Below are 11,253 nucleotides of genomic sequence, written 5' to 3' on the forward strand. Positions count from 1 at the left end.
ATCTCATGGCATCAGGCTGAGTAATAAATGAGGTGGTGTATGTGAGAGAAACAGAAAACTTCTTGGAACACGATGAGTGTTTAGTAAATGTTCATTATATTTACTATTAATTTTAGTTTACTTTGACCATTACATATAGTACTTTAAAAGTGATAAGTTTGTGCATTTTCTTGTGGTGCAGTTATATAGCTTGATTTAGGCCATACTTTTTTTTTTTTTTTGTGGTACGTGGGCCTCTCACTGTTGTGGCCTCTCCCGTTGCGGAGCACTGGCTCTGGACGTGCAGGCTCAGCGGCCATGGCTCACGGGCCCAGCCACTCTGTGGCATGTGGCATCTTCCCGGACCGGGGTACAAACCCGTGTCCCCTGCATCGGCAGGCGGACTCTCAACTACTGCACCACCAGGGAAGCCCTAGGCCATACATTTTTTTGTTACCAAATTAGTCAACTTTTATCTAGTACATCCTAAGGATCTGGGTGCATTAGGAATTATATCTGCCTGCAAATAACCAAGACTTCCAGCTATAGTAATTTAAACAAATGTAGAGGTTTATTCTCTCAACTGTAAGAAGTGCAGAGGTGGGCAGTCCGGGGCAGAATGATGGTTCCATAATGTCATCAGGGACCCAAGCTTCTTCTTGTTTTCTGCTCCCTCAATCCTAGTGAATGGCATCCATCCTCAAGATCATGAGGTAGTGGCTAGGATTCCAGGGATTGTGTCTTAATTCTAGGCAAGACAGAAAGGGAAAGATGAGAGGCAAAAAGAGATCCTTTTCAGTTGACTCAGTTCTGTTTGAAGGGCTCTCTCGAAGCCCCACTCATTAACTTTCGCTTACGTATCATTTGCGACCCGTGGTTGGGGGGGGGGGCCAGGAAATGTGTGCTTTTAGCTGGGCTCACTGCTACCCCACATCAATTCAAGAATCTGTTACTAAGGGAGTAACAGAGAGAATGGATGGGAGAATGGATGTAGGGAGGTTTGCCGCAGACCCTGAAGCACTTTTCCTCTTCAGAATAGAAGCAGTAAATAGAATCTTATGGCAGGCACAGTGACCTAGACCAAGGTTCTGGTGTCTGTCGCTCATAAAGGACTTTCTCTGAGATTTTTATACTCTAAGAATCAGATATATTATCCTGAAAAGTTCTCCAACATCCTCCTCTCCCTGTGCTTCCTCACATCAAAGTCTACACCAGTTCTAGAAAAAGGCTCTGTTTTAAATAATACTTGAGATTGGTTTTTTAAGAAAACATACTGATAGTGTGCCCATATTTACTGATTATTAGATTGTCTTGGTGAGCACTCAGAAAAATTCTCAGATCTGCCCCAATTATATGGTTACAGGAGTTCTGAATATATTATGAGGGAATTCAAGTGATGGAAAATAAGATTGAGAGGATAGGTTTTAAAAAAATCCAGAGTGAAGATGATATATATTGCGCTGCAGGGTTTTGAATAGCACCTGTTGGCATTTTCATTCGCTGGCATTATGTTCTTTGGATGTAAGTTAGGTGGAAAGTCATTTGCGCGATCCTGTCTGGGACTGTAAGGTTATTGTAGAGCTTTCCTGACTTCCTGAGAACACAGAGGCACTCAGTAAGGTGAGGATGGGAGAATTCCAGGGCCGGTCATGCACATAAATTACTTGACTCGCTAAAAGTAGAAAAATGGCAGAAAAACTGGGGAAGGGTTGGATTTATATTTTGCTATCAAAGTGATATATTCCTGTTATAGTCAGTTTAGGGTAGTGAGAAAAGAGAAGGAATTCTCACACAGTCTTTCAACTGTAAGAGTTGTTAAACCACGTTTAGACACTTCTTCCTCTGATCTTTCTTCCTCTGTTACTTTTAACATTCTTGTCCTCCACTGAATTTGAAGTTTTAAATCTTAGAACACACCAAACTTTGATGAGATGAATGAAGAGCAGGCACCGCACTGGAGTTTGGAGGCTGGCTTGCGTTTGAATCCTGCTTCTACTTATTAACCAAGTGACTTCGGGCATGTTAATCTCCTTGAGCCTCAGTTTCCTTATCTGTAAGATGGGGATCATACTTAAATATTCCTCATAGAGTTTTCATTAGGATTAAAAAATGAAATGCTCCAGGCAAAGCCATTCACAATGGCATCGCTCAGTAAGTGGTGCTGTTATCACTGATGGGAGAATCTGGACCAGCCTCGCTCAAGGCAAGCAGGTAACTCCTGGGTATTTGGAGAGGTTGGGGTGAGGCAGGGTGGCCAATCCTTTTGTCTCACTTAATTGGCTTCCAGAGGGCAAGAGCCATGTATTCTGCAGCCAGCCCAGGTGTACTCCAGGCATCATTTTTTGGATGTAGTCTGTGATGTCTCAGCTCCGTCATTCAGCGCACATTTACCGAAGGCTTTCTATGTGCTGGATCCTTGGTAAGTACTGAGAGCTACAGGATGACACAGTTATCCCAGTACTGCCGGCTCTCACCAGCTCCCTGGCCGCAGGATTGCCAAGCACAGGGCTTGGTGCTGAACAGGTTATTTCCTCTTTCACAAATATTCTGTACCCTTCTCACTCTAAATGCAAGCTTGGGGCTCCATGATGTTTAAAACCAAACCAAACAAAGAAAGCAAATTCACTTTCCCTTATTCCTGAAGCAACTGCAAGCATCACCTTCTCTGCCCTACTTCTCATTAGCCGACTTCTTTCTCCTCTTCTTAATCCCTTGTTCAGGACCATTGTAAGAGTATGACAACAAGACCCACCACTCCTCTGAGAGTGTTAGGTCACTGCTGACCTTCTCAACACCAAAGCCATCAGCCTTAGTGCAGACCGTGCCTACATGCCTCTAAAGCAGTGCTGTCCAGGGGAACTTTCTATGATGCTGCCTGTGTCCTACTCTGTGTTGCCCAGTACAGGAGCCACTGGCCACATGTGACGATTGCACGTTTAAAATGTGGCCAGTGCGAGTGAGAAACTGAAATTTTAATTTTATTTAATCTTGAGTAATTGAAATGTAAGCAGTCACCCACGGAGCTAGTGGCTGCTATAGTAGAGCTATATACAGCTCTAGTCCTTGCCGTATTGTTTCCGTCCATTTCCTTCTGGAAACCCTGTTTTTCTTAGCTTTGGTGGCACAGCATTCTTCGGACTTTCTCTTAGCTCTTCTGTCTCCTTTTAGTCCTTTGCCCACTAAAAACAGCGTCCCAAAAGTGTGTGTGCTCACCCTCCGCCCTCTGCTTCTGGGTACTAAGTATAAGACATATGGACGTGACAGCCAGCATTCTCTCTAGCCCTCACTTCTCTTGCTGGCTTCAGACCCCTCTTTCCAACCCCAGCCTGGTGCTGCCACTTGGGTGCTCTGTAGTCAGTCACCTTGGATTGACCGTGACCCTAACTGAAATCACTGTGTTTCCGTGTCCACGTAACCCCTCCTCCTCCCTCTGGCTCTGCTATTTCTTCTGACAACCATTTGCTTTTCCTCTCTGGCATCACTGGTGACGCGCGTCCCTCTCGGCTGTCGTTCACTCCCTCACTCTTGTAGAGTCTTCAGATTCCTCTTGCACAGCCCTCTGCATTCATTCTCAAGGGCCCTCCCTCTTTTTATGATTATAAAAGCAGTAAATATACTGCTGAAAATTTGCTAAAGTCCGAAAAACACATAAAAAAAGAAAAGAAAAGAAAAGATGCCTGTAATTCTAACCACCCGGAGAGCCATGTTCAATTTTTGGGGGGTGTGTGACTTCCCACATATAACCTCTGGTAACCCCTTGCCTGGATTACTGTGGCTGTGAACCCTCAGTGTCTCCCCAGTCTAATCCATTGCTATTTCCCAAGGCATGAGCCTGATCGTGTCATTCTTCTGTTCCGCTGGTAAATCTCCAGAGGCACCCAGTGTCTGCTGAATTAAACTTGTCCCCACTGATGGGGTATCATGTCAAGCCAACCTCTGCTTTTCCTAGGGTTCAGTGGCCCCGAGAGGTTACTGACACAGTAACACACACACAAAGCAGGAAGTCATAGTATTGGCTATGGTTGTGACTAGATACCTATTTAGTTTGGCTTACATTTACTAAGCACTTTCGTTTCCATTCTTCTTTCTTTCTTTTTTAAAATTTTTGTTTGTTTTTATTTTTCGGCCGTGCCACACGGCAGTGTGGGATCTTAGTTCCTCGCCCAGGGATTCAAACCCATGCCCCCTGACCACTGGACCGCCAGGGAAGTCCCTTCTTTTTTTCTAGAAAACGAAACCCCAAGATCATTCCCTTTTAGATTGTGGTAGACAGATTTATTGTACTATATTTCACTTCTTTCAAGATTAAAAAAAAAAAAGTTTTTTCCATATTAGTAACTAAGATAGTTGCTGTTTCCAGTTCTATGTGAACTACACAGCATAATACCCTATAGGGTTATTTCCTTTCTTGTGCCCGGAGGGTTCTCTTACCCAAAGCCGAGGAACTCTGACCCTCTTTGCCTAAGAAACACCATTCCTGCTGATTCTTGATACCTCGAGTCAATTAAAAAAGAATCAATACGTGTGGATCGCACACCTAGAAGAAATGGGTTCCTTCATGGGTTGAAGATGGACATTCTTAGAATTTGGGGTCTTGCTGGCAAATGGATTTGGCCCCTTGACAGAAGGCCGCGTTGTCCATGTCTTGAGCACCCAGAGGGGTTGGCCCTGGCCGATGACAGTGCCACACAGCTCACTTGCCCTCTGAGCAAGCGCTGGCATAGCTGTGGCCTCCCTGGGGTTTGGGAGGTTTCATAGTGGAGGAGGAGGACTTCATCAAGTTTTGTTCAGTGGCTTGAAATTTACTCTTGTGCTCATTGCGAATGGATCGAGCCCTTAATGAATTCTGTCCTTGACTCTGTCTTATTTATCTTTTAACAGCTCCCTGGCACATACTAAGCAATTAATAAATGGCTGCTATTTTTAGGATTAGGATTAAACAGATGCCTCCACAAACAAATTCTTTGTCTCTGCCTTTTCTCATGCTCCAGACAGAGGTTCCCAGCTGCCCACTGGATGTCATACACATTTGCACCTCTGCCCGTGCTGTAGATTCTGCCAAGCATGCTTTTCCATCCCCTTTTCCTCTTATTAAAATCCTATTCACACAATTAGGGCCAGGCTGATGCCTCCTCCTAGCATGAAATTTCCCTCTTTGGAGCTGGTTACCTCTTCCTCTGTACTCTGCGTGGTTTCCATGTACCACCGCCCGCCCCGCATAGTAAGCTAACTGTTACCCTGTAATGACTTCAGGTGTTTACATGCCCATCTCTAAATCCCCCTCTTGAAGTGGTGGAGACTGTTCAAAACATTTATGGTGCCCACTGTGCTGGCTGTCACAGAAACTTGCATGTAGTTCAGTTAATCTATGTTTGTCTGATTTAAGCTATGATAGAAATTCCAAAACCACTAGCTCCTAACTGAACTTTTTCTGTAAGAGTAGAGCAAGGGCCATGGAGCCCTGGCTGCACATTCCAGAAGCATCTTCTCTTAGCCGCTGGGCTCTGGACATCTGCACTGGACTCTGGGCTCAAGGCAAACAAATGACTGTGATGTTGGACTCCAGCTGGTTGAATGCCTTGTTGTATTTGCAGAGATCTCAAGAAATCATAATGATAATTCACAGAATTATTATTATTATGGTCAAAAGTTAGAGGTCCATATTTCCTTTTGGGGTCCTGCAAGCCACATGTTTTCTCAAAAATGAAATAATAAAGAGAAGAGGAATGATTCTTATCCATGTAATTTGCCTTTGCTTTTGTGAAAGGGAGAGCCGTGAAGCAGCGGGGTACCCAGCTTCTGAATGCCTCAGTTTCCTCATCTGTAAAATAGAGAGGATAATTCAGAAAACTGAATGCCTCAGTTTCCTCATCTGTAAAATAGAGAGGATAATTCAGAAAACTGAATGCCTCAGTTTCCTCATCTGTAAAATAGAGAGGATAATTCAGAAAACTGAATGCCTCAGTTTCCTCATCTGTAAAATAGAGAGGATAAAAGTCACGGGATCTTGTGAGGATTAAATGAGTTTATAAAGTGTTCAATAACTAAGCTTTTATTATAATATATATATATATACATATATATATACACTCAATAAATGTTAGCAATTTTTATTTTATTACTATTGGTGCACAGATCGACTTGTCCAATAAATAATCTTTTTGATGTTGCCAGCACTAGAGAGATATAAATCCTCAAGTTCACCTAAGCTACTTTTCAGTCTGAAGAGATTCGAGAAACATTTCAAGAAATATCAATAATCTGTTACCTTTTTTTTTTTTTTTTGGCAGCGCCACCAGGGAAGCCCTCAAACCTTTTCCTTTTAGCACCAACTTTATAATACTCGTGTTGTCGTATGTAGCCATCCCTGCCTTCCACATCTACGTAGTGTCGGGTTTCCTGTAGCACAGTAACATCTTGGTTGACCTCCACAGTTGATTAAAAAATATTAAAAACTAAGTGTGAATGGAAAGGAATAGACCTACTGCTTACTCCTGCAGTGCTGCAATTCTTGGGGGCTGAAAATTAGTTACAGGGTTATTATAAGGCAATTAACACAACAGTGCTTTTGTTTCCGCCTCACATTTCAAAGGAACACGTGTTCTTCTCCTTTGAGGATCTTGACATTGTCACTTTCTATCCAAATGCAAAACTGTGACAATACCTCCTGCCCCAGCCACCAAAAGAAACATGTAGAGACACTTCGCAGTTGAAAAGGGAGAATGGCCCCTTTATGGTGACTGGCTTGGAATTATAAATATTTTTACTTCTCCCGTAGGAGATGGCTCATGGAAGAGAGGAGACAAACACGACTTTGAAGCTAAGCAAGCGTACTCATCCCTCCAAACAGTCACTCTACTGAGGACAGTGAAACCTGAGTTTGAGAAGTTTTCCATGGAGGTGAAAAGTTCTGTTGAGAAGCAAGGGCTCAGTGAGGAGGATTACGTAAGTAACTGATTATGAGTCTAGACCTTCGCATCCTGAAAACAGTCTTCAAATTAAATCAGGTGTGATAAATCGTCCTGTTCTGAACCATTCCTAGGTTCTCGTCTGAATGTCACTGTTGCTTCCTGTGTTTTTTTTTTTTTCTGGCCAGCTCTCCTCCCTCCTCCCCACCAGGCGCCCATCACCCCACGCTTCACTTACACTTTGCCAGCTGCTGAAGGAAGGGAAATTGCTTTCTGTGGGTACTTGTGGTCATGCTGAGCAGAGATCTGGAGACTTCCATCACCTATTCTGCTAGGAGCGTGTTGGGGGAGAAGATGGATGAAGGATTGCCAAAGTTTTGCATGCCTGATTTTTCCAGAGCTTGGTGAGGAAGGTATTTTGGATTTTAGAAGGCTCCTTCTTTTGGCAATCTGTCTTAGCTTCGTGGCCAGTCTGCTTCTCTCTTTTGTGGCCGTGTTGTCGCCTCCTTCTGCTGCAGGCTGTTCCCTACTGAAGTATTCCAGAGTGTCGCACACCATTAGTGAGGTTGTTACTCATGCCTCTTCCAAGAGTGGACTGGAGTCAGGAGCTCAGGCCAGGCTCAGGATTAAGTAGAGGGACATCTAGCTGTGTGATCTGGGGCAGATTCCTCAGTCTCCCTCATTCAGATGAGGATGGGAGGGTTACAGATAATCTAGCTGAAGTCTTTAGCACTGTCTGGTCAAGAAGTTGGAACTCAACGAATGGTGCCTCTTTTGTACTATTGTCATAAGATCATGCCTGCCTTTATAGGAATTTGCTACTAAACGACATACAAAGGGTCTTATAAACATGTATTAATGTCTTAAATGCGATTTATATATTATACACGTATCATTTAAAATACCTTTTGACTTTCTAAATTAACACTGTCTTCTAGATATGTAATGTGAGCCACAAATGTAATTAAAAAGTTTTTAGTAACCACATTAGAAAAAGTTAAAAAAAAACAGATGAAATTAATTTTAATAATACATTTTATTTCACTTAAATAGAAAAAATCATTTCAACATTTAATCAATGTAAAATTATGACTGAGATTGTATATATTTTTTTTTTGTATGAAGTCTTTGAAATCCAGTGTGTATTTTACCCTTACAGAGTATCTTAATTCAGTTCAAGTGCTCAGTAGCGATAAGTGGCCAGTGGCTGTCCTGTTGGACAGGGTGTTCTTAATTATTAAAGAAGTGGAGCCCAAGTTTGCAGAAACCTTTGATAGTATTGTCATCTTTTGCCTCAGGAATGCGAAAGGACACAAAGGACATTGTAGTTCTCTTCAGTAGTTCTGCCAGAGGTGGCCTGTATTAATATTGAAAGCATCCAAGTCTTTTACGTATGCCACTGTATGTTACTTTACTTTACTGGGTTCATATTAATTTTCTGGTTTAAAAACTCAGAAATGGTGTCATTTTGTCTAACCTCTTTCCTAAGGTTGTTGAAGTTCAAGTATTTCAGTACAGGTCGTCCAACATGATGATACTTAGTGGGCAAAAGTTGGCATTGCATCGCCCTATCAGGTCCATCTTCTTGGTCATTAGTTCTCCTGTGTTCAGAATGTTAAATCTTATTTTAATGGTAGTCTAGGCAAAATCTCCCTGGAAGGTGTACCTACTACAAAGATCCGTAATACATTCCAAATCAAATACTGCTGCTTTAGAGATTATTTGTAGTTGTAGATTACAATATCGCTTCCCTCTGATGGTGGGATCGTTAAAACGGATTTTATACATAAATAAAAATGGTAATGTAGAAATTGGAGCTCCTCATAATGACTTATTCTGTCTTTCGTAGTTACGTGTGTTTTAGCTGTGCTCTTTTGAGTGCCACTGCAGCTGTTTATCAGGTTAGTTTAGACAGGTGGTTGTGGTGAGTGTTGTGGAAGAGGGAGATACGGGGCCTCACGGAGGCTAGAGCTTGATTTCCTGCAGCGGGAGATGCTGGAGCGGAGTAACAAGACTCGGTGGTCTTTATCCTAAGCCTCAGCTCTTTCCTCATTCTTGCTGTTTCTCTTGTTTGTACTAATGGGTTGTCTCATCTACTTAGAATTTCTGTTAGTGACACCCATCGTGAGCTCTTCAGTCCTCGTTACTGGATCTCAAATCCAGCAACGTTGGTGGACTCTATTCTAAAGTTTTACCATGCATTTTCTAAACAACCACAAGACCTGTGAACAGTAACAATTTTGTTTCTTTTCAGTTCTTCTTTTAAGTATGCTTAATTAAGAGATATTTAATTACATTGTCTATTAAATTAAGTATAATTAATTAAATTAAAACTTTTAATGATACTGACTAGGATCCCAATACAGTATTGAATGTAAGTAGCGGTAGTGGGCATCCTTGCCTTGTTCTGAACTTTAAAGTGAACAGCATGTAACAGATTTCATATCTGTTCACATCACCATTTAAGTGTGATGTTTACTGTGGGGTTTTGGGGAAAGAGTCTTTATTAGATGTGGAAGTTCTCTTTTATTTGTTTTTATTTGTTGGTGAGGTTCTGTTCTGGCAAAATGATACCCTTTATTAGGATAACTGAAAGAAAAATAGCACAGAAAACAAAGATTCACATAATGTAGATTAGGAAAGGATCTGGACACAGGTCTTTTCTTAATTGAAGTATAGCTGATTTACAATGTTGTGTTAATTTCTGCTGTACAGCAAAGTGATTCAGTTATACATATATATATATTCTTTTTCATGTTCTTTTCCATTATGGTTTATCACAGGATATTGAATATAGTTCCCTGTGCTGTACAGTAAAACCTTGTTGTTTATCCATCCTATATATACTAGTTTGCATCTGCTAACCCCAAGCTCCCACTCCATCCCTCCCCAACCCTCCTCCCCCTTGGCAACCACATTTCTGTTCTCTATGTCAGGACACAGCTTTTGATTGTAGGCATTGTAAACTATATGATATCCTTGACCCCATGTCATGTATGCTAGTATCACAGTCATCAGATTAACATGTGGTTGGCGTCTTTGGAAAGCTTGGGATCTTCTCAAGATGCAAAAATTTGGAGCTTAAAATATTTTATAAGGCTATACTGAAACATTAGAAGGATGGAATGGCAATGGTATTTTTTAATAAAATTATATATTTTAAACTTACCAAATTTTGTTATTAACGTTACTTTGTTTCTGCCCCCTCTCTTCTTCTCTCTCTCCTTCTCTCTTTCTCCTTACCTTCATCTCCAACTCTTGCCCTCTCTTTTTTTAAAGTGACTTTTTAACTGAGACGAGTGCAAATTTACATGCAGTTTTAAGATGCAATATGGAGACATTCCTCGTATATAGTGCCAAGTTTTCCCCAGTGGTAACATTTTGGAAAACTATATGTAAGATCACAACCAGGATATTGACACTGATACAATGCACTAATTTTACTCACATTTCCTCAATTTTGTTTGTACTTATGTGTGTATGTGCATGTGTGTGGGTATTCAGTTCTGTGGAATTTATCACCTGTGTAGGTTGGGGTGATTGAATATTATCAAATGCGTTTTCTACATCTATTGAAATAATCAGATTTTTTTCTTTATTCTGTTATAATGTGGTGAGTTGCATTACCAGGGTTTTCCCCCTGAACCCCAGTTTTATTGAGATATAACTGACATATAACATTGTATAAGTACAACATAAGGATTTGATATTTGTATATATTGATAAATGATCATCACAATAAGTTTGGTTAACATTGATCATCTCACATAGTTACAAACAAATTTTTTTTCTGGTGATGAGAACTATAAAAGTCTACTATCTTAGTAACTTTCAAATATACAATACAGTATTGTTGACTACGGTCATCTTGCTGTACATCTCATCCCTGGAATGTATTGATATTTAACTTATAATTGGACATTTGTATCTTTGAACCACCTTCATTACTAGAGTTTTCTAACTTTAATAATCTCTGCACTCCTGGAATAACTCTGCTCTCTCTCTATACCAAGTCTTAAACTCCTCTATTTCCCAGTCCATATCTTGGAGAATATAATTGTGGTTGAACCTGTACAAGTTTGCCTTGGTGGAGCTTTCCATGCTGGGTTGTCTCAAAGGCTATTGGCAGCCTGTAGATTAGGCTCTCTGGGTTGGAAGTCCACTCCTGTTTCACTCATCTCTGGTGGGTAGTTGGGTGCGTACACGTGTGTGATGTGATGGAAAATAGGATTCCTTAGGGCTGGGCTATCGTTGGGGCTCTGGGTGTTGCATGTACTGTAATTGTCTCATTATTACCACATGCATCTATGACAGTGTTTCCGCCATTCCTATGGGTACTGTAATAGTATTTTTAAAAGTATATTTG

The 11,253-nt window shown here is 41.2% G+C and overlaps 1 protein-coding gene across 2 annotated transcripts in view; it reads left to right on the forward strand.

Annotated features, from left to right (window-relative positions):
• NPR3 (natriuretic peptide receptor 3) overlaps window positions 1–11,253 on the forward strand; it is a 65,988-nt gene that overhangs the window by 17,778 nt on the left and 36,957 nt on the right. For both annotated transcript variants that reach the window (XM_024755774.1, XM_024755775.1), the window contains exon 3: window positions 6,758–6,924. In XM_024755774.1, the coding sequence (XP_024611542.1) occupies window positions 6,758–6,924 (167 nt within the window). The remainder of the gene's footprint in view (window positions 1–6,757; window positions 6,925–11,253) is intronic.

The sequence above is a fragment of the Neophocaena asiaeorientalis genome, unplaced genomic scaffold (genome assembly GCF_003031525.2).
Source record: "Neophocaena asiaeorientalis asiaeorientalis breed wild unplaced genomic scaffold, Neophocaena_asiaeorientalis_V1.1 scaffold93, whole genome shotgun sequence".
Lineage (NCBI taxonomy): Eukaryota > Metazoa > Chordata > Mammalia > Artiodactyla > Phocoenidae > Neophocaena > Neophocaena asiaeorientalis.